Source organism: Mobula hypostoma, chromosome 8, assembly GCF_963921235.1.
Source record: "Mobula hypostoma chromosome 8, sMobHyp1.1, whole genome shotgun sequence".
Lineage (NCBI taxonomy): Eukaryota > Metazoa > Chordata > Chondrichthyes > Myliobatiformes > Myliobatidae > Mobula > Mobula hypostoma.
In genome coordinates, this window is record NC_086104.1 from 57838000 (window position 1) to 57862727 (window position 24728).

The following is a 24728-nucleotide window of genomic DNA, read 5'->3' on the forward strand; positions in this document are numbered from 1 at the left end:
AAAGTTGCTGGTGAACGCAGCAGGCCAGGTAGCATCTCTAGGAAGAGGTACAGTCGACGTTTTGGGCCAAGACCCTTCGTCACCACAGTCTTCTTTACTTTCTTAGACTTCTCCTGAACTGGAATTATGAGAAGTTTACAGTCATGATCACCAGGCCCTGTAAGGCCAACTTAGATTTCCTGGTGGCCTCCAGCACACTATTTAGACTTTTATCATCTGAAACATGAGTGTCACCATATTGTAAATTAATGTCCTCAGAAGCACCTTGTGCTATTGAATATGGCATAGGTTCAGAGTGTCTCCTTAATACAGGCTGAGCGTGAACATCCTGAGCTACCCCTTGGGGTACAAACTCGTGGCTCATAGACATTGGAGGAACAAATGTATCCACACTGACATCGAGTATGTTGGATTTTCTCTGTGGCGTGTCAACATAGCAGCTCACCCAATAGAACTATCCTGTTGGAGCACTTTAGCACCCACAGCACTTGAAGACTTCAGCACTTCCCCTTTGGCCATCTTGCCTGCAATTTCTTCCTGCGACTTAAGCTACTCTCATCTTTCTCCGAAGCTGTTCCACCCATTCTTCCAACGCACATTTATCCCTCAATATTTGTTGCCTTGTGTATAACTCAGCTAAATCAGCTTCCATTCTAATGCATGCCAGGGAGATATCTGATGCACAGGATGCTCAGTTGGCGATAGAAACTGCTGCATGCATGCTAGATGCACTGCCTTCAGGGTGTACGTCATCTTGAAATCATCAGTTTTATATGTAGTCAAAGCATTTCATTTACTTCAGCAACTTGATCTTTAACATCGCAAATTTGTTTCGGCTATTGTTCAGCCTCTGCTGTGACTGTATTAATAGGAGTCTGAATATTCGCAAAACTTTCGGTTTGTTTACCTTGCTCTGAGATGGGAGTTAAAGACAGCAGCGCATTATGTTGCTTAGCAACATCTTCATGAAGACTTTTCAAATTGTGCAAATCAGACTGCACTTGCGAGACATTTTGCTTTTCTTGCATAAAAAAACTTATAATTAACAGTATTAAATCATTAATCTTAACAATTTTAATATATTCCTTTCGAACACTGTCAACTGTCCTTGCCAAAGCTTTCCCAGTAAGTTTAAATTCTCTTTCAGGCCAGATTCAAGGTTATTACATCCAGCTTGACTCATGTTGCTTTCCAAGTGCATGAACCAGGCAAAACAATGGCATTCAATTCAGATGTCAACAATTGAAATATTTCAACATTTCAACAGAACCAAGCGGCAAGCAGCAAACATCTGAGGCAAGCACCATACTATAGAGCTTGCAGTCAGCAATGACCATTCCAAACTGTGCTTCAACCCCAAGCACACAGAATGAATCAACAAAGTGTCATTACCACGAGTCACTCTCTAATTTTGCTGACATGGCTGGATGTTAGATAGATTATGAAGACACGCAGTCCTCTTTTATTGTCATTTAGTAATGTATGCATTAAGAAATGATACAATATTTCCTCCGGTGTGATGTCACAAAACACAGAACAGACCAAAGACTAGAAAAAACTAACAAAACCACATAATTATAACATATAGTTACAGCAGTGCAACAATACCATAACTTGATAAAGAAGTCCATGAGGACAGTAAAAGTTCAAAGTCTCTCAAATGTCCCACATCTCACGCAGACGGGAGAAGGAAGAAAAACTCTTCCTACCATACCCGACCTCGGTCCGACTCTTAAGTCATCTGAAAACTTCGAGCTCTGATCAGCTCTCCGACACAGAGTATTGAACGCCATCTCTATCCGAATGATTCGACCTCCATCTCGGTTGCCAACAGCAGACAAAGCCAGGGATTTTGAGGCCTTCCCTCCGAAAGATTCCTGACCGCGCAGTAACGACAGCAGCAAACGAGCGTTTCAGAAATTTTTCCAGATGTTCCTCTGTGCTTTCACGTCCATCTCCATCAAATCAGAATTGTCCACAGCCCCTATTTAAAAGATATGATAGCATTTTTCACCGGAGGGCTGCACACGCGCGGCACGCTGCTTCTCTCTCCTCCTGCCGTATGTTGATGTTCGTTTGGTATAACTGTCGCAATCTTTTGTTGACAAAATGTAGCAGAAACCTGAACAAACCAGTATCGCGGGGAATAATTTTGTATGAAATGCCTTCTGATCAATCCAATAATAATGCTCAAAAAAGTCAAAGAAATGTATTGGAGAATGAGAGACTTAATAGGACGAACATAACGGCGACGGTCAGGACTGAAAAGACTCAAGCAAACAACACTGACCAGGTAGGCATTCACTGCAAACTGCTATTGAGGCAAAATCTGTAAAAACATCAAAGGCATTAAGATACACCAAAGCAGGTCCAGCAGTGGAACGATGGTGACTCAAGTGCAATGCACGGACTCAACACCCGGTGAGATAGTGGAGAATTCCAGCCAGGAAATGCTCCACAGAGCTGAAGATCTCTCCACACCTGACCCGCTCCAGTGCCAAAGAAGAGACCAAGTGAGAGTCCCCTCTGGCACCCTAATCCACTCATCAAGGCAAGCGAGGATCAGATGGCCTAAATCATCAGATAGTGTATCTTGGAAGCAGTTCAATGACAACCTGGATTGCATCCTGAAAACTACATTGGTAGGACCTGTCTACAGGAAAATCGACTCCCTCACAGCCATTGTGTTCAACTTTGCCAAAGAGCGATTCACCCAATGGAGAAGAAAGGGGACCTTAAACCATCACAGCAACCAAACAGGAGGGAAAGGGAGATTCACCACCTGAGAAGCGAGATAAAGACCCTGAACAAACAAATCAAAAACAGTTCCCCTGATGAAAAAGAAGGTGTCAAAGATCTAACCAGCAAACTGCAGGAACAGCTGCGCAAGCTCAGGAAGGTGGAGCAGCAGTGAAAGCAAAGACGGGAGAGAGAGAGAAGGAGAGCACAGATTGTTAAAAACCCATTCAGGTTCACCAGGACTCTTCTCAGCCAGTGAAAATCTGGCACCCTAACCTGCTCAAAGCAGGAGGTGGAAGAATTTCAGTGGGAATCGATCAAAGAGAGAGTGAGCTTCACACAGGTCGGGGAGAAGCGTTTTAAAAAGGAGCATTTCGTGGGGCTCAGAACATTAGTGGCAGACCAGTCAATTCAAAGAGAGAGTGAGCTTTGCACAAGTCGGGGAGAAGTGTGCAGACACAGCTTATCATCGTGCAAGGAGACTGAAAAAGCTCTGAAGTAAAAGAGAGACACTGTCTAGCGGAGTGGTTTTTGGAGTGATGCAAGTCAGAGTAGAAGGGCTTTGGCGAGGACAGGCCTAGGCGAGGTAGGTTACTTTTTTTCTCCCCTCTAACAAGAATAGTGGGTATGACTGCAAGGCCAGTTTTCTGTTCTCGGTGTCAGATGTGGGATGTCCGGGAGATTTCAGCCTCCCTGATGGCCACATCTGCGCCAGGTGCATCGAGCTGCAGCTCTTTAGAGACCGAGTTAGGGAGCTGGAGCTGCAGCTCGATGACCTTCGGGTTGTTAGGGAGAATGAGGAGGTGATAGACAGGAGCTATAGGCAGGTAGTCACCCCGGGGCCAAAGGACACAGATAAGTGGGTGACCGTCAGGAGAGGGAAGGGAGGGTGTCAGGTAGTGGAGAGCACCCCTGTGGTTGTCTCCCTCCATTTTGAGTTAGGAATACAGGAAGTTAGGAAGGAAGCTGAGAAGCAGAACTTCTTGGGATTGCTGCCTGTGCCATGCGACAGTGAGTATAGAAATAGCATGAGGTGGAGGATAAATGTGTGGCTGAAGGATTGGAGCAGGGGGCAGGGATTCAGATTTTTGGATCAGTCGGACCTCTCCTGGGGCTGGTGTGACCTGTACAAAAAGGACGGGTTGCACTTGAATCTGAGAAGGACCAATATCCTGGCAGGGAGGTTTGCTAATACTTTTGGGGAGGGTTTAAACTAGATTTGCAGGGAGATGGGAACCAAAGTGAAGAAGCAGAGGATGGAGAGGTTGGAGCACAAGTAGAGACAACTGATAGGGAGTTCATGAGGAAGTATAGGCAGATGTTAGAACAAAGATGCACGGAGACTGCACTGGTCTGTAAATAGAGTAGCAGCAGTTTTTGTGCTGCTCCCAGTTTTGTTCCTTTCCCCCTAGTTTAAACTTTGAATTTAAAATTTTTATTTGCTGATTCTTGAAGGGGAACAATATGTCTATGTCTACGAGGAGTGGGAAGAACTTGTCTGAACCTAGTGATAAAGGTAATAGGAAAGGAAAGATGCAAAAGGAAAGATCTGATGAAATGCCATCATGGGCTGAAGATATGGTTCGGACACTGAATTCAATTAACGATCAGAATGGGTCAATTAAAGACCAACTGGAAAAGAATAGTGCTGAAATGAAGTCATTTCTGGGAAAACTTAAAGACCTGGAAACTCAAGTTATTACACATGAAGAGGAATTGATGATAACTAAGCAAAAATTGTTTGAAACTACAACTCGTTTGGAAAGATATCAAAATAAGATTATAGACCTGGAAACTAGGTCTCACCGAAGGAGTATACGAATTGTTGGGCTGCAAGAAGGAGCTGAAGATGGAGATTTAACTGCTTACTTTGGTAAGTTTTTTCATACCTTATTTCCTACCATATTATCACAGCTGCCTACTATAGAAAGATCGCACAGAGCTTTTACTTTGAAATCTAAAGATCCAAATAAACCAAATTCTGTTTTGGTTTGTTTTCATCACTTTAAAATTAAAGATCAAATAATGCGACAGGCAAGAAAACAGAGAGTTTGTAGGTTTAAGGCATCTGAGCTCGGTTTCTATGAGAATTATCCAAAGGAGGTAATGGAACAAAGATCAAAATTTGCTCTGGTAATGAAACAGGCATATGATAAGAAACTGTTCCCTTCCTTGCGTTACCCAACAAGAACTGAAGTTATTACTCCTAATTCTTCTCTTCGTACATCTTTTGATCCTAAAGTTGCACTGGTGTTTGTTCAAACTATACTTGCTGCAGCTGCCGAATGAACTGTCTTGGGAAGGCTGCTTGGTTATCTGTATATTATTGGCATTTCAGAAAGCAGATTTATGATGATTACTTGGATATTTCACTGAGAGAATATTAAAAGAAGATAAGGGGATTTGTTCATTACAGGTTTCCCCCGCCATCCGAAGGTAGAGCATTCCTATGAAACGGTTCGTAAGCAGGAATATCGTAAAGCGAAGAAGCAATTACCATTTATTTATATGGGAAAAATTTGTGAGCATTCGCAGACCCCAAAATAACCTACCAAATCATGCCAAATAACACATAAAATCTAAAATAGCAGTAACATATAGTAAAAGCAGGAATAATATGATAAATACACAGCCTATATAAATTAGAAGTACTTCTCTACAACGATTGCCTGCACTGTTCTCCGTAGCAAAAATCTCACGCAAGCGCTTTTGGCAAAACACTCTCTCCAGTAACCTTTAAGCTATGAAGCTGCCAAATCATACCAAATAACACATAAAAATACACAGCCTACATAAAGTAGAAATAATGTATGTACAGTGTAGTATCACTTACCGGAATTAGGAAGTCAGCGCCGAGCACACTGATGATGGTGTGTTAGGCTGAGTTGTCGGAGGTTGGGGTGGTGCAGTGGCCCCCACCCTCTAGGCCGCCGACTGATACCAATCCGCAAAGCATGCAGGGGTACAGCGGTAGCCGGGATGCACCCAGCACATCTTTAAGAAAAGAGCCAAAATAAACAAGCTAATTAGTTAGGTGCTGCCCGGCACGTAAATGTCGGCCCAGATCAGAGGCAATTGCCAATTACATAGAGCAAGTGAAATCGGCAATCGCTTCTGATCTGGGCTGACATTCACGTGCCAGGCGGCACCTAATTAATTAGCTTGTTTATTTTGGCATTTTTCTTATAGACATGCTAGGTGCCTCCCGGCTACCGCTGCATTCTCCGCAAATCGGTATCTGTCGGCGGCCCGGAGATTGGGACCACTGGGGTGCCATCTCATCGTCGATCAGGGCAGGCCGGTCATCTTCTTCTATGTCTGCCTGCCTCAGTGTCGAAGGTCGAAGTTCGTCGTCTGCTGTGGCTGATGTGAAAGGCTTAAAAAACGACTAGCCTTGCGCATTTTTCTACCATACAGTTCTTTGTAAACCATCTTGCAAATATGCCCTAAGCCAACGTACCCTTTCAAAATTAAAGTTGTACTTTATCTTTGCAGCGAAAATCTCACGCAGTCGCCTCACGTTCAGTTCCTGGATGACTTCACTTTCACTACTGCATTCGGTTTTGATTGTTATCCTTTGCTCTTCCAATTGCATCAGCTCTTCATCTATCAGTTCTTGATCATGGGATGCCAAAACCTCTTCAACATCATCTTCGTCAACTTCCAGAAGCCAAACTCACTTTGTCCTTGCTTTGTTCACCACGATCGAAACACTTAATTATGTCTAGTTTTACACTAAGTGTAACACTCTTACGAGCTCTTTTAGGCTTTTCTGATACCTTAGAACTCATCTTGCAAACAACTGCTCACAGGCATGTGTTTAAGCAATGCCGATGAGAATGCCATTCCCGGGGAGGAGTGGCTGCTCGGGGCGCGCGCTGCCTTTTTTCGCACACTGCTTTTTTCATAATAGTGAAAACACTTTCTATTAGCGAAAACAGGTAACTAATGTAGGTCTTTCGTAATAGCGAGGTTTCCTAAAGGGAACGTTCAAAAAGCGGGGGACACCTGTATTGCATATCATTGTTTTTTTTGGAAAGAAGATCTATGGTTCAAGTATGACTGTTTAAATGGTTATTCGGACATTCAACTGAGAAAAAGAAGATAAAGGGACCTGTTCCTTTAACCTAATATCTGGTTTAATGTTTTTTTTTGTTTCTTTCTTAATTAATTAATTGGTAGTTTTTTCCTACTAATGGGGCTATCTTTTATATATATATATAAATTTAGGGGAGGGTTCAATTACTTATACAATATTACTAGTTGGTATTTTTGAAAATTTAGTTGGGTTAAATATGCTATTAACTTCTGTTTTGCTTTAGTATAGCGTCTTATAACTGAATTTAAAGTTTTTTTTAGGCATTTAATGTTAAATTTAAAATGGCGCTGGTTTTTCTTTTTAAGAGAACACATTATTTTGGTTCTTGTTTAAAAAAAGATTAAGTATAAACATCAGATAGTTTGTAGATGCCGGAATGTAAACACTTTCCTATGCTGAGACTTTGTTGTTCTTCTTACAAGGTCAGTGGGTTTTGTTTTTTTTTAAACTAGGGGGAGGGAGAGAGGATCTTAAAAAATTTTTTTGTACAGACAGAGCAGTCCGTGGCTTCGTATTCTATCGTAGGGTGCCTGCTTTTTTTTGGGCTATGGGGGGAGGGGAGGGGTTAGAGTTAGGGGCTTTTTCCCAATGGGTGGTTCCGGAGCATGCATGTTTTCTATATGGTTGTATTCTTCATCGCCGCCATTTTTGATCATCCCGTATTGGTATGTGCTCTGCACATGTGTAAAGTAGAATAAAATTATAGTATGGTATTTAAATGGATTAATGTAATAAGTTGGAATGTACGTGGTTGGAATCATTCTATCAAACGAAAAAAGACTTAAAATCATTAACCGATTCCAACCTGATATAATTTTTGCCCAAGAGACACATATCAGGGCGGGAGATCAAAATAGATTTTTTGGATGGTGGAGGGCTTTGCAATTTCACTCCACTTCTCAGAGTAAAACTAAGGGAGTGTCCATCTTTACTAAATCCAGTATATTTACTCAAGAGGATATTGAGTCAGATTCTAATGGTAGATTTTTGATTGTTAAAGGAGTAATCTGTAACAGAAAAGTTGTTTTGGTCAATTTGTACGGTCCTAACTTAGATAATCCTTTTTTTTTAAAAAGGTATTTGCTTTACTGCCTGATTTAAGTGAATATATGTTGATAATGGGTGGGGATTTTAACTGTTGTTTAAATCCTTTCATTGACAGGAGCTCAACCAATCAGCGACTTCTAAATTGGTCCACGTCACGTATTAACTCCTTTTTGACTGATTTTGGATTGATTGAATTATGGAGATATTTACACCCTGATAACAGAGAATATTCTTTTTTTTCACATGTTTATAAAAAAAAATTCGAGGATCGATTATATTATAATCGATCCTCGCTTCTTGCCTAGTGTTAAGAATTGTGAATATGACACTATTGCTATATCTGATCATGCGCCTCTCAGTTTGTCTTTGGAATTTGATGATGTCAGTCTTGCCTGCCCACCATGGTGCATGTCTCAGACAATATTGCAGAACTCTGACTTTGTCGGCTTCATTGGAACCCAGACAAAAGAATTTTTTTCTTTTTAATGAGAAAGGGGGTACATCTAAATTAATCATATGGGATACATTTAAAGCATTTTTACATGGTCAGATCATTTCTTATTCAGCTAAGCTTAAAGAACAGACTAAAGTAGAATTAGATAAGATTTCAAAACAAATTAAAGACTTAGATAATATTTATGCAATCTCTCCTAATATTGATTTATTCAAACAAAGGGTGGAACTTCAATGACAATATAATCTATTATTAACTCATCCTATTGAAGGCTACTTGCTTAAGCTAAAGAGCCAATTTTATATGTTCGGAGATAAAAATAACAAGCTGCTTGCATCTCAATTAAAAACGGCCAGAGCCAAAAGGCAAATTTTGAAAATCCGTGGGAAAGATGGTACCCTGGCTCGGGAATATGAAGAAATTAATAAGATTTTTCAAGATTTTTATACTGAACTTTATAAATCTCAGTGTCCAGTAGATTCTTCTAAAATGAATGCGTTCTTACAAAAGATTGTTTTTCCTCAAATTTCTGTTGAGGATCAAAAAACTCTTGATCCCCAAATTACTGAAGCCGAAATTCATAAAGCTATTTTTTTCAATACAACCTGGTAAGGCCCTTGGACTTGATGGCTATCCTGTAGAATTTTATTTAAAAAATTGGAAAATTGCTTTCTCTGTATATGTTGGAAATGTTTAAGGATTCTTTTATGAAAGGTGATTTACCCTCTACTTTTTATGAGGTTTCTATTTCTTTAATTCTTAACAAGGATAATGATCCTACTGATTGTGCCTCATATAGCCCTATTTTATTATTGAATCTCGATGCTAAGATTCCGTCAAAGATAATGGCCAATCAGTTGGAGAATATTTTGGGTAAAATTATTTTTAAAGATCAAACAGGCTTTATAAAGGGTCATTAGTCTTTTTCAAATGTTCGGAGATTATTTAACATTATATATTTGTCCTCTTTTAAAACTTCACAATGCGTCATCTCTTTGGATACTGAAAAAGCGTTCGATCGAGTTGAATGGAAATATTTATTTAATGTTTTAGAGAAATTTGGTTTTGGTGTTAATTTTAATAATTGGATTAGAATGATATATGAAACCCCTATTGCTACCGTTATTACTAATAATTGTAGATCCCCTTTTTTCAGCTTTCACGGGGGACAAGACAAGGTTGTCCATTAAGTCCTTTGTTATTTAATTTAATACTAGAACCCCTTGCTATTGCTCTTCGTGAAGCTAAAGATATTTATGGGGTTTTTGTGAATGAGACCATTCATAAGATTTCTCTTTACGCTGATGATTTACTGGTTTATATATCCAATCCCGAGGAATCTGTTCCTGCCTTGTTAAAATTATTTAATGAATTTGGGGATTTTTCAGGATATAAAATAAATTTTAGTAAAAGTGAACTGTTTCCTTTAAATGAATTTGTTTCTATATATGATAATACTCCTTTCAAAGTCACGGATTCCTTTAGATATTTAGGTGGTATAATCACTAAAAAATATAAGGATCTTTATAAAACTAATTTTGTTCCCTTGGTAGATTCTATGAAGTATTTATTTAGTAGATGGAACCCACTTACATTTTCACTTGTTGGTCGCATCCATTTAGTCAAAATGATGATTTTACCAAAATTTTTATATTTATTTCAGAATATCCCTGTTTTTCTGACTATGTAGTTTTTTGATCGGATTGATTCTATTATTTTATCTTTTATTTGGAATAATAAAAGACCAAGAATTAGTAAATTTTACTTACAAAAGTTGAAATATATTTATTTCAGAATATCCCTGTTTTTCTGACTAAGAAGTTTTTTGATCGGATTGATTGTATTATTTTATCTTTTATTTGGAATAATAAAAGACCAAGAATTAGTACTTTTCACTTACAAAAGGATGACGGTCTCGCTTTGCCTAATTTAAGAATGTATTACTGAGCTGTTAATGTGCGATATATGTCCTTTTGGTTACACTGGGTTGTTAAGAATGATCGGCCAGTTTGGGTAGATTTGGAATTGAAAGCTGTGAAACAGTTTTATTTAACTTCGTTATTGGGAGCTGCTTTACCTATACAATTAGCTAAAGTTGCTAATTTAAATTTATACCCTGTGATTAAGCATTCTTTACAAACTTGGCTCCAGTTCTGTAATTATTTTAATCTTAAAAAATTTAAACTTGTAGTTTAATTCATGGAAATTACTTCTTTAAGCCTTCTTTGAGTGATCCATTTTTTTTACTTTGGAAAAATAAAGGTATTAATTCTTTTCTGGATTTATTTAAAGAAGATAGACTGATGTCTTTTGAACAATTAGTTGATAAATATTCTCTTTCATATTCACACTTTTTACAATACCTTCAAGTTAGACATTTCTTACATGAGAAATCTCCTTAGCGCAAGGGATTTAGATGGGGTGGAGTTTGTTAGGTGTGTTCAGGAAGGTTTCCTGACACAATATATAGATAAGCCAACTAGAGGAGAGGCTATACTTGTTCTATAATTGAGAGATGAACCTGGTCAGGTGTCAGATCTCTTGGTGAGAGAGTATTTTGGAGGTAGTGACCACAACTCTATCTCCTTCACCATTGTGCTGAAGAAGGATAGCAGTAAACAACTTGGGAAAACATTTAATTGGGGTAGGGGGAAATATGATGCTATTAGGCAGGAACTTGGGAGCAAATGTTCTCAGGGAAATGCACACCAGAAATGTGACAAATGTTCTGGGAAACATGTGCATGGGGTCAGAGGAGGTAGGTGAGGTACTTAATGAATACTTTGCTTCAGTATTCACCAGGGAAAAAGACTTTGGCAATTGTAAGGATGACTTACAGCGGACAGAAATGCTTGAGCATATAGACATTAAGAAAGAGGATGTGCTGGAGCTTTTGAAAAACATTAAGTTAGGTAAGTCACCGGGACCAGATGAGATATACCCCAGGCTACTGTGGGAAGCAGGGAGGAGATTGCTGAGCCTCTTGTGATAATCTTTGCATCATCAGTAGGGATGGGAGAAGTACTACAGGATTGGAGGGTTGCAAATGTTGTTCCCTTGTTCAAGAAAGGGAGTGGAGATAACTCAGGAAATCATAGACCAATGAGTCTGACTTCAGTGGTGAGCAAGTTGTTGGAGAAGATCATGAGAGGCAGGATTTATGAGCATTTGGAGAGATATAATTTGATTAGGGATAGTCAGCATGGCTTTGTCAAGGGAAGGTCATGACTTACGAGCCTGATTGAATTCTTTGAGGATGCAACAAAACATTGATGAGGGTAGAGTAGTGGACGTAGTGTATAGGGTTTTCAGTAAGACATTTGATAAGGTTCCCCATGCAAGGATCATTCAGAAAGTAAGGAGGCATGTGATCTACGGAGACCTTGCTTTGTGGATCCAGAATTGGCTTGCCCACAAAAGGCAAAGGGTGGTTGTAGACGGGTCATATTTCACATGGAGAGTGTTGACCAGTGGAGTTTCGCAAGAATCTGTTCTGGGACCCCCTCCTCATTGTGGTTTTTATAAATGACCTAGATGAAGAAGTAGAAGGGTGGGTTAGTAAGTTTGCTGATGACACAAAGGTTGGGGATACTCTGGTGGGTTGTCAGAGGTTACAGCAGGACATCGATAGGGTGCAGAACTGGGCTGAGAAGTGACAGATGGACTTCAACCCAGATAAGTGTGAACTGCTTCATTTTGGTAGATCCAATTTGAAGACAGAATATAATATTAATGGTAAGACTCTTGGCAGTATGGAGGATCTGAGAGATTCTGGAGTCCATGTCTATAGGACACTCAAAGCCACTGTGCAGGTTGACAGTGTTGTTAAGAAGGCGAATGATGTGCTGGCATTCATCAACCATGGGATTGAGTTCAAGACCTGTGAGGTAATGTTACAGCTACAGTATATAAGACCTTGGTCAGACCCCACTTGGAGTGTTGTGTTCAGTTCTGTTCACCTCACTACAGGAAGGATGTGGATACTATAGAGAGAGTGCAGAGGAGATTTACAAGGATGTTGCCTGGGTGGAGGGCATACCTTATGAGAATAGGTTGAGTGAATTTGGCCTCTTCTCCTTGGAGCGATGGAGGATGAGAGGTGACTTGATAGAGGTGTATAATATGACGAGGGGCATTAATTATGTGGATAGCCAGAGGCTTTTTCCCAGGACGGAAATGGCTAACACAAGGGACCATAGTTTTAAGGTGCTTGGAAATAGGTACCGAGGGGATGTCAGGGGTAAGTTTTTCACACAGATGGTGGGTGTGTGGATTGTATTGTTGGCGTTGGTGGTGGAAATAGATACAATATGGTCTTTTAGATAGGTACATGGAGCTTAGAAAAAATAGAGGGCTATGTGCTAGAGTAGGTTACATGGTCAGCACAACATTGTGGGCCGAAGGGCCTGTAGATTTTTTAAAAAATCACACAGCAATCCCTGTAGGAATCAGGGAGTAAAATTCAATCCAAAAGTCCCCCAACCAAGGATCCCAGCGACTTAACTGAATGAGGCAGAGCACTTGTGGCAGGAGGTCCAGGGTATCATCAAGAGCACAAAGTCATCTGCCACTCCAGGACCAAGTGGTATACCCTACAAGGTACAGAAGAAATAACAAAACTCCTCAGGAGGTTGTGGAAGATAATGAGGAAGATTTGGACTAAAGGCTCTATCCCACCAAGCTGGAAAATGGCTGAAGGATACTTTGTTCCCAAGGGAGAAGATTTCTCCACAATCATCCAGTTGAGAACAATCTCCCTCCTTAGTGTGGAGCATCAGATATTCATCTTGGTGCTTGCAAGAAAGCTGATCTCTTACTTAATGCAGAACCACTATTTTAATCCAGAAATATATATCCATCCAGAAAGGTGGCAGCCTGGGTTTTTCTGGGTAGCTTGAACACACCTCAATAATCAGCTAGGCCAGGCAAAATAAAAAGGCGACTTCACTGTTGTCTAGTTAGACCTAGGCAATGCCTACGGATCAATTCCACACTTGTTCATCCAGATTGGACGGGTCCACTAACGTATCCTGCTGGTAACATGAGACATGATCACCCGCTACTTAGGAGGATTCAAGCTAAGCTACACTTCAGTCCACTTTACAATCAGGTGGCAAGAATTCCAAAGAGGAATCCGACTGGCAGTAGCATCTCCCCCATCTTGTTTGTCATGGGAATGAACCTCATCATATCAGCAGCAGCAGACGTAACCCAAGGCCCAGTGTTGGAGCCCAGCATCCAATGACTAATATGGGGGTTCATGGATGACATCACTGTAACTCATATCCAAGCAAGATGGGTATTGGAAACCCTGGACAACGTAGCTACCTGGTCCAGGATGACCTTCAAGGCCAGGAAGACCTGATGCATGGTGATCAAAAAGGGCAAGGTTACTAGCAAGTTCAGTCATCAAGTACAGGGAGAAGTCATTTCATCCATAGAGGACAATCTTGTAAAGTGTCTTGGAAAGTGGTTTAACGATGGACAGCGCCAACTGTAAAACAAACTGAAGAGTGGCTGAAGAATGCGGTAGTCGTAGGGGATTCCATAGTCGGGAACAGACAGGAGATTCTGTGAGCCTGATAGAGATACCCGCATGGTGTGTTGCCTCCAGGTGCCAGGGTACGGGTTGTCTCGGATCGGATCCTGAATATTCTGAAGGGGGAGGGTGAACAGCCAGTTGTCTTGGTACATGTTGGTACCAATGACATAGATAAGACAAAGGAGGAGGTCCTGAAGAGTGATTTCCAGGAGTTAGGAAGGAAGCTGAGAAGCAGGACCTCCAGGGTAGTAATCTCGGTTTTGCTACCTGTGCCACGTGCTAGCAAGGGCAAGAATAGTAGGATCAGGCAGATGAATGCGCGGCTGAGAGACTGGTGCAGGGGGCAGGGCTTCAGATTCTTGGATAATTGGGATCTCTTCTGGAGGAAGTATGACCTGTTCAAAAAGGACAGGTTACACCTGAACCCGAAGGGGACCAATATCCTGGTGGGAAAGTTTAATAGAGCTGTTAGGGAGGGTTTAAACTAATTTGGCAGGGGGATGGGAACCGGAATGACAGAGGAGGAAGGGAGAACAGAAATAAATCTAAGATAGTGAGCAGTAAAGATGTCAGGAAAGACAGGCAGGTGATGGGGCAAATTTGTAGCCAATGGGATGAGTTGCAGTGCAATAAAGTTGCAGTGAAATCAAAGCGAAAAGTACCAAATACTGGTTTTAAGGTGTTATACTTAAATGCACGCAGCATACGGAATAAGGTGGATGATCTTGTCGTACAGTTACAGATTGGCAGGTATGATATTGTGGCCATCACTGAGATGTGGCTAAAGGATGCATGTCTCTGGGAGCTGAACGTCCAAGGATACACGCTGTATCGGAAGGATAGGAAGGTAGGCAGAGGGGGAGGCGTGGCTTTATTGGTAAGAAATGTTATTAAATCATTAGAAAGAAGTGATATAGGATCGGAAGGTGCAGAATCTTTATGAGTCGAGCTAAGAAATTGCAAGGGTAAAAGGACCTTGATGGCAGTTATTTATAGGCCTCCAAACAGCTGCAGGGATGTGGACTACAAATTACAACAGGAAATAGAAAAGGCTTGTCAGAAGGGCAGTGTTATGATAATTGTGGGGGATTTTAACATGCGAGTGGATTGGGAAAATCAGGTCGGCACTGGATCTCAAGAGAGAGAATTCGTAGAGTGTCTGCGAGATGGCTTTTCAGAACAGCTTGTTATTGAGCCCACTAGGGGATCGGCTGTACTGGATTGGGTATTGTGTAATGAACCAGAGGTGATTAGAGAGATTGAGGTGAAGGAACCCTTAGGAGGTAGTGATCATAACATGATTGAGTTCACTGTGACATTTGAAAAAGAGAAGCCAAAATCTGATATGTCGGTATTTCAGTGGAGTAAAGGAAATTACAGTGGCATGAGAGAGGAACTGGCCAAAGTTGACTGGAAAGGGACACTGGCGGGAAAGACGGCAGAGCAGCAGTGGTTGGAGTTTATGCGAGAAGTGAGGAAGGTGCAAGGCAGGTATATTCCAGAAAAGAAGAAATTTTTGAATGGAAAAAGGATGCAACTGTGGTTGACAAGAGAAGTCAAAGCCAAAGTTAAAGCAAAGAAGAGGGCATACACGAAGCAAAAATTAGTGGGAAGACAGAGGATTGGGAAGTTTTTAAAACCTTACAAAAGGAAACTGAGAAGGTTATTAAGAGAGAAAAAGATTAACTATGAAAGGAAGCTAGCAAATGATATCAAAGAGGATACTAAAAGCTTTTTCAAGTATATAAAGAGTAAAAGACAGGTGAGAGTAGATATAGGACCGATAGAAAATGATGCTGGAGAAATTATAATGGGAGATAAGGAGATGGCAGAGGAACTGAACGAGTATTTTGCATCAGTCTTCACTGAGGAAGACATCAGCAGTATACCGGACACTCAAGGGTGGCAAGGAAGAGAAGTGTGTGCAGTCACAATTACGACAGAGAAAGTACTCAGGAAGCTGAATAGTCTAAATGTAGATAAATCACCCAGACCAGATGGAATGCACCCGCGTGTTCTGAAGGAAGTTGCTGTGGAGATTGCGGAGGCATTAGCGATGATCTTTCAAAAGTCGGTAGATTCTGGCATGGTTCCGGAGGACTGGAAGATTGCAAATGTCACTCCGCTATTTAAGAAAGGGGCAAGGAAGCAAAAAGGAAATTATAGACCTGTTAGCTTGACATCGGTGGTTGGGAAGTTGTTGGAGTCGATTGTCAAGGATGAGGTTACAGAGTACCTGGAGGCATATGACAAGATAGGCAAAACTCAGCATGGATTCTTTAAAGAAAAATCCTGCCTGACAAACCTATTACAATTTTTTGAGGAAGTTACCAGTAGGCTAGACAAGGGAGATGCAGTGGATGTTGTATATTTGGATTTTCAGAAGGCCTTTGACAAGGTGCCACACATGAGGCTGCTTAACAAGATAAGAGCCCATGGAATTACGGGAAAGTTACATACCTGGATAGAGCGTTGGCTGATTGGCAGGAAACAGAGAGTGGGAATAAAGGGATCCTATTCTGGTTGGCTGCCAGTTACCAGTGGTGTTCCACAGGGATCAGTGTTGGGGCTGCTTCTTTTTACATTGTACATCAACGATTTGGATTATGGAATAGATGGCTTTGTGGCTAAGTTTGCTGATGATACGAAGATAGGTGGAGGGGCTGGTAGTGCTGAGGAAACAGAGAGTCTGCAGAGAGACTTGAATAGATTGGAAGAATGGGCAAAGAAGTGGCAAATGAAGTACAATGTTGGAAAGTGTATGGTTATGCACTTTGGCAGAAGTAATAAACGGGCAGACTATTATTTAAATGGGAAAAGAATTCAAAGTTCTGAGATGCAACGGGACTTGGGAGTCCTTTCACAGGATACCCTTAAGGTTAACCTCCAGGTTGAGTCGGTAGTGAAGAAGGCGAATACAATGTTGGCATTCATTTCTAGAGGAATAGAGTATAGGAGCAGGGATGTGATGTTGAGGCTCTTTAAGGCGCTGGTGAGACCTCACTTGGAGTACTGTGCGCAGTTTTGGTCTCCTTATTTATTTAAGAAAGGATGTGCTGACGTTGGAGAAGGTGCAGAGAAGATTCACTAGAATGATTCCGGGAATGAGAGGGTTAACGTATGAGGAACGTTTGTCCGCTCTTGGACTGTATTCGTTGGAGTTTCGAAGAATGAGGGGAGACCTTATAGAAACATTTCGAATGTTGAAAGGCATGGACAGAGTGGATGTGGCAAAGTTGTTTCCCATGATGGGGGAGTCTAGTACAAGAGGGCATGACTTAAGGATTGAAGGGCGCCCATTCAGAACAGAAATGCGAAGAAATTTTTTTAACCAGAGGGTGGTGAATCTCTGGAATTTGTTGCCACGGGCGGCAGTGGAGGCCAAGTCATTGGGTGTATTTAAGGCAGAGATTGATAGGTATCTGAGTAGCCAGGGCATCAAAGGTTATGGTGAGAAGGCGGGGGAGTGGGACTAAATGGGAGAATGGATCAGCTCACGATAAAATAGCGGAGCAGACTCGATGGGCCGAATGGCCGACTTCTGCTCCTTTGTCTTATGGTCTAAGAAGATTGACAAAACCAGATTCCCTGACAAATTTAAGACATGGCTGTACCAACATGCTCTTCTACCAAGCCTCCTCTGGCTTTTCACAGTGCACGAGTTCCCCTCGATCACTGTAGAAGGCGTCGAGAGGAAAGTCAACAAGCACCTGCGGAGTTTCCCCCAATTTTTTTTCAGTGGGGCTCTACATAAGATCAGGTCAGCTGCAGCTCCCATTGTCATCAATAGGGGAGGAGTTCAAGGTGGCAAAGTGTAGAGTTATGTTAACACTGAGAGGCTCTGATGACAAGCTAATAAACCAAGCAGTAGTCACAACAAGATCGGGCCAAAAGTGGGTTGCCATCTTAGCCATAGACCAGGCAGTCAGATCCCTGCAATTGAGAGACATCATCGGCAACCCATGCCTGGAATGGTAAGGCCTCAGTTCCGCACATGTCCAACGATTGGGGAGAGCGAGTGCAAGGGATGGGTGTGACATGGTCCAGGCAGAGATATGGAACCGTGAGGATGAAAGGTGGGTATTGAAAGCAGTAGAGTTGGGGGTCACAGGGCACCTGGATGAAAGGGGATCTTTCCAAGTCCAAGATCACATGGGCAGAGCTTTGGAGACTGGAGCCCTTCTGCAGTTCTTTCCTCCTACGGTCCGTGTACGACAGTCTTCTTACATCATCACAGCAGTACACATGGGGCTAAGAAAGGACCCTAACTGCAAGCTTTGTGGTCAGTGGGTTGCACAGGCACACATACTGTCAGGATGTAAATCAGCTCTTAACACAAGGATGGTATAGGTGGTACCATGACAAGGTCCTGCTGTCCCTTGCTGACACAGTAAAACGAGAGAGGTGTAAAAAGAGACCAGCTTAGCAGAGAGGTAAACAGGGCAGTCATTTTCATCAAGGAGAGGGCCACGCCATCATATCAAAGAGGCCTAAATCTAATCTGTGGCAAATTGCCAAAGCATAGGAGATGAGGTTCGATGTGGGGAGGAAGCTAGTTTTTAGAGGTGGTGCAAACGGACCAGACATTGTACAGTGGTCCACCAAAGACAAAAAATCATCCTAATGGAGCTCACAGTACCACGGGAGGAAGGAAGCGAGGAGGCTCACGAGAGGAAGGCCCTGAAATACCAGTCCAAAGGTGCAGGGACAAAGGATGTCAGACATGGCTATTCCCTGTGGAGATCAGTTGTAGAGGGTTCCTGGCAAAGTTGGCATGGACGTTGCTGTCTGCACTGGGCCTTGATGAAGCAGCTCGCAGGATGGGGGAGGAAGCAGAAAGAGCCTCTTGCTGGAGATGGAGCAGGTGAGGAGAGTTGGGCTGGAAGTCAGGAGCAGCTGAGCAGTAATGTGGCCGCCATTATTGACCTGCCAACTGGAGAGTGTACTGGTTACAGGTTGAAACACTTTATGAAAGTTGGGCATCACCTGGTGACATCTTAAACACAAAATATTCTGCAGATGCTGGGGTCAAAGCAACAGTCACAACACAACACAATTTCTTCCCACCCTTCCCCCACCTTTTTTATAGGGCCTCTGCCCCTTCCCTCTTCAGTCCTGACAAAGGGTTCCGGCCGAAAACGTTGACTGATCATTTCCACGGATGCTGCCTGACCTGCTGCATTTCTCCAGCGTGTTGTGAGTGTTACCTGGTGACCTCTGCTCCTGGCTACAGGCTACAGTTACCTCATCAGGTAACTGTAGAGAGCACCCTGGTGTATGGTGCTAACAAGCAACTAGTAAAACATACACTCTTGAAGTAATGAAAGTTAAACTAAAAGTAGCGATATTATACATAAGTGAAGTTAAGCAGTCAACAAAAGATACGACATCCATCAGTACCCCGCTCTAAAACTAAGCAGAGTAAGCATGAATAGGTAACTAAACCCTTGCCTACACCCCACCCATGTGACTAACTATCATAATAAATGTGCAGCACAATGCAGATGGAGAACAGATGCATGGCTCCTACAGATGGCACTGGAAAACTGAAACATTTTAAGAGTCAAATAGTGTTAAATGAAATGGCATACCCAAGTTTTACAAAGCCTGTCCTGTTCCTTATCGCATCCGTGATAAAGTAGTCAATGAACAAGATCGTCTGGAGGCTGAATGAAGGTTGAATGGAGCTCATGGGCAATGCCAGTGATCCCAGCAGCCAAGAAGAGTGGGGTTATCAGGATCTATGTTGATTTTAAAGTCACCATCAACCCAGAACTGAAAGCAGATCAATATCCTCTGCCCAGGATAGAGGATATCTTACAGTTACTGTTCTTTGGATTTGCTAAGTGTGCTTGCAGAAAAAGAATCTCAGGGTTGTATGTGGTGACATGTATGTACCCTTATAATAAATTTAACTTTGAACTTTGATCTTTACAAACCTTTCTTGAAGGAAACATTTCAGCAAAGTGGACTTAGCTGAAGCCTACCTACAGCTGGAGATGTAAGAAGAGTCTCACCATAAATACTCACAAATAGGCTGAGAGGAGTTTGGGCAGTTATGAGGAAATGGCGGAGCAGACTTGATGGTCCAAATGGCCTAATACTGCTACTCTTTCTTATGGTCTTGCTATAATGTTTTTTTTTTTGGAGTAGCATCTGCACCTGCACTCTGGCAGAAAGTTATAGACCAGGTGATGCAAGGCTGCCCAGGCACTCAGTGTTGCCCGGATGATATCATTGTTACTAGTGAGAATGACAAGGAACATCTCCAAACTCTCAGGACACCAATAAAAAGATAGAAAATTATGGGCTCAGAGTGCAACAGAACATTACACTTAGATTTACAGAGAGGTCTTGAGTCTGGTTTGGGATGTAAAATGTTTTATCCAGTACTTGTATGGGAGAGAGTTTACCCTTGTTACTGATCATCAACCATTAGTATGCATTTTCAGTCCACAGAAGGGTGTTCCACTAACAGCAGCAGCATGGATGCAGAGATGGAGGACATAATTGATTTCAGGAGGACAACTAGTCATGGAAATGCTGATGGATTGTCTCATGCAGCTTTGGAAAAGGAAATAACGTGAAAAATTTACAAAAGTGGGCACTTCTCTTGTTGTATTTTCCCTAATACAAATTGAAAGTCTTCCTATTATGGCAGAGATGATCCAAAGGGAAACCAGTAAAGACCCGACACTATCTCAGGTCTACATGGCCACCCAAAATCGCTGGAATGTGCAGCAGAAATTTCCAGTTTCAGGAGGAACTTGCCCTTGACAGGACTGTCTTATTTGGGGATTGAGAGTTGTTGTACCATCCAAGCTGAGAGCTGAAGTGTTGGAGGAGCTATGTGCTAGTCATTTAGGCGTGGTCAAAATAAAAACATTGGCTCGAAACTTTATCTGGTGTCCTGGGATAGATCAGTAGGTTGAGTAGCTCGCCATGCACTGTTTGGAATGCCAACACATCTGGAAGAAAGGTGCCCAGAGCTATCGGAACCACTTACTGCAGTTTCGGAGCCAACTACTACACCACCACAGAGGAGGCCCCAGAACCTGAGATTGTTTTCCCAGCTACAGTTGAAGTCAGAAGTTTACATACACCTTAGCCAAATACACTTAAACTCAGTTTTTCACAATTCATGACATTTAGTCCTAGAAATCATTCCCTGTCTTAGGTCAGTTAGGATCACTACTTTATTTTAAGAATGTGAAATGTCAGAATAATAGTAGGGAGAATGATTTATTTCAGTTTTTATTTCTTTCATCACTTCCCCAGTGGGTCAGAAGTTTACATACACTTTGTTAGTATTTGGTAGCATTGCCTTTAAATTTGTTTAACTTGGGTCAAACGTTTTGGGTAGTCTTCCACAAGCTTCTCACAGTAAGTTGCTGGAATTTTGTACCATTCCTCCAGACAGAACTGGTGTAACTGAGTCAGGTTTGTAGGCCTCCTTGCTCGCACACGCTTTTCCAGTTCTGCCCACAAATTTTCTATTGGATTGAGGTCAGAAAATGATGTCAAGTCTGGTTCATCCTTGTGCAATTTCCAAACGCCTGAAGGTACCATGTTCATCTGTACAAACAATAGTACGCAAGTATGAACACCATGGGACCACGCAGCTGTCATATCGCTCAGGAAGGAGACACATTCTGTCTGCTAGAGATGAACTTACTTTGGCGTGAAAAGTGCAAATCAATCCCAGAACAACAGCAAAGGATCTTATGTAGATGCTGAAGGAAATGAGTAGACAACCATCTATATCCACAGTAAAATGAGTTCTATATCGACATAACCTGAAAGGCTGCTCAGCAAGGAAGAAGCCACTGCTCCAAAACTGCCATAGAAAAGCCAGACTACAGTTTGCAAGTGCACATGGGGACAAAGATCTTGCTTTTGGAGAAATGTCCTCTGGTCTAATGAAACAAAAATTGAACTGTTTGGCCATAATGACCATCGTTACGTTTGGAGGAAAAAGGGTGAGGCTTGTAAGCCGAAGAACACCATTCCAACTGTAAAGCATGGGGGTGGCAGCATCATGTTCTGGGAGTGCTTTGCTGCAGGAAGGACTGGTGCACTTCACAAAATAGATGGTATCATGAGGAAGGAAAATTATGTGGATGTATTGAAGCAACATCTCAAGACATCAGCCAGGAAGTTAAAGCGCGGTCGCAAATGGGTCTTCCAAATGGACAATGACCCCAAGCATACCTCCAAAGTTGTGGCAAAATTGCTTAAGGAAAACAAAGTCAAGGTATTGGAGTGGCCATCACAAAACCCTGACCTCAATCCGATAGAAAATTTGTGGGCAGAACTGAAAAAGCATGTGTGAGCAAGGAGGCCTACAAACCTGACTCAGTTACACCAGTTCTGTCTGGAGGAATGGAACAAAATTCAAGGAACTTACTGTAAGAAGCTTGTGGAAGACTACCCAAAATGTTTGACCCAAGTTAAACAATTTAAAGGCAATGCTACCAAATACTAACAAAGTGTATGTAAACTTCTGACCCACTGGGAAAGTGATGAAAGAAATAAAAGCTGAAACAAATCATTCTCTCTACTATTATTCTGACATTTCACATTCTTAAAATAAAGTAGTGATCCCAACTGACCTAAGACAGGGAATGATTTCTAGGACTAAATGACAGGAATTGTGAAAAACTGAGTTTAAATGTATTTGGCTAAGGTGTATGTAAACTTCTGACACTTCTACTGTATGTCTTGTCTGCCAAGCAGAGTGAGTGACCTCCCAGGTCAGGAAAGAAATTATCCCACAAGAGTGAAAAAAATCCTCCCCAGCGATTAAATCTTTAGGCCTGAAAGGGATAATTTAAAATTTACTATGCTGTGAATGTCTATATAGTTGTTGTGTTATATAGTATAATGCATATATAATTGAGATGCGTTCTATGTTCAGTTGGAGTTTATGGCTACACAGAAAGGAATGTTGTCTATTTAATATATCAGTAATATTTGAGTAAAATTGTAAATATATTGGTTGATTAAGCATTCTTTGTTTGCTTAAATAATTCATTAAAACTCTGGTTAGGCCACACTTGGAGTACTGTGTCCAGTTCTGGTCACCTCACTATAGGAAGGATGTGGAAGCATTGGAAAGGGTACAGAGGAGATTTACCAGGATGCTGCCTGGTTTAGAGAGTATGCATTATGATCAGAGATTAACGGAACTAGGGCTTTACTCTTTGGAGAGAAGGAGGATGAGAGGAGACGTGATAGAGGTGTACAAGATAATAAGAGGAATAGATAGAGTGGATAACCAGTGCCTCTTCCCCAGGGCACCACTGCTCAATACAAGAGGACATGGCTTTAAGGTAAGGGGTGGGAAGTTCAAGGGGGATATTAGAGGAAGGTTTTTTACTCAGAGAGTGGTTGGTGCGTGGAATGCACTGCCTGAGTCAGTGGTGGAGGCAGATACACTAGTGAAACTTAAGAGACTACGAGACAGGTACATGGAGGAATTTAAGGTGGGGGCTTATATAGGGGGCAGGGTTTGAAGGTCGGCACAACATTGTAGGCCGAAGGGGCTGTAATATGCTGTACTATTCTATGTTCTATGTTCTAAAGTTTGTATATGAAAGTAAGTGAATGGTATATGTCATTACATCATAAGTGTGTGCCTCACTTAAAAGAAATGAAGCACACATATTTATCCCTGGCTCAGTGTTTTTCTTATGGTTAGTTTTATGTTTTAACAGTTATAAAACTTAACAATTAAATATTCACTGACTGTTTTGTGCAGTTAATTTCAGTATTAAGACCACTTTTTCATTAATTTCATTACATATTTGTCTCTCCCCATTCCTTCCATTGTAAGGTGACAGCACTTTCAATTTGTTATTTTATTTTCATCCTTTTTTGATAATCTCTTTATCTCTTACCTAGACAATCTAAAGATGAATATGAACAAGAGATGGCAAAAAGATGTGCTGTAGAAACAGGAGCCAAAGATGGAGCAGTAATACAAAGTGAATTAGAGAAAGCAATCGTGGAAAATGCGGAAGAAGAAGCAGCACGACTATCCAGACAACACCAACGAGGAAAAATGAATTTGGAACGGGTAATAACGTTTCCTTGCTCTGCGCTTCAGGTGAAATGTGCCATCATATTAAGTGGATATCTACTGCAAATTTTAAGAAGTCACTTGTGATTTTTTTTTTGAATGGGAAAAATGCCTGAATATCGCTTCTCATGGTTTTCCCATTAAACTCACAGTAAGTTGTCCAGAAACTGATATGCTTACCAATGGAGATTTCAAGCACACAGTTTGATATGGTACACTTTTCATGTGAGCATAGCAAGCTACAAGGAGGTTTTCAAATAATCAGATTGAAGAACCTTCCCTGAAACAAGCTCACTAAAGAGCAAACAACAGGAATTCTGCAGATGCTGGAAATTCAAGCAACACACATCAAAGTTGCTGGTGAACGCAGCAGGCCAAGCAGCATCTATAGGAAGAGGCGCAGTCGACGTTTCAGGCCGAGACCCTTCGTCAGGACTAACTGAAGGAAGAGTGAGTAAGGGATTTGAAAGCTGGAGGGGGAGGGGGAGATCCAAAATGATAGAAGAAGACAGGAGGGGGAGGGATGGAGCCGAGAGCTGGACAGGTGATAGGCAGAAGGGGATACGAGAGGATCATGGGACAGGAGGTCCGGGAAGAAAGACGGGGGGGGGGGTGACCCAGAGGATGGGCAAGAGGTATATTCAGAGGGACAGAGGGAGAAAAAGGAGAGTGAGAGAAAGAATGTGTGCATAAAAAAGAGTAACAGATGGGGTACGAGGGGGAGGTGGGGCCTAGCGGAAGTTAGAGAAGTCAATGTTCATGCCAT

The 24728-nt window shown here is 41.8% G+C and overlaps 1 protein-coding gene across 2 annotated transcripts in view; it reads left to right on the forward strand.

Moving 5' to 3' along the window:
- Positions 1–24728, forward strand: part of cfap36 (cilia and flagella associated protein 36) — a 120551-nt gene that overhangs the window by 51651 nt on the left and 44172 nt on the right. For both annotated transcript variants that reach the window (XM_063055925.1, XM_063055926.1), the window contains exon 6: positions 23785–23959. In XM_063055925.1, coding sequence (XP_062911995.1) covers positions 23785–23959 — 175 coding nt within the window. The remainder of the gene's footprint in view (positions 1–23784; positions 23960–24728) is intronic.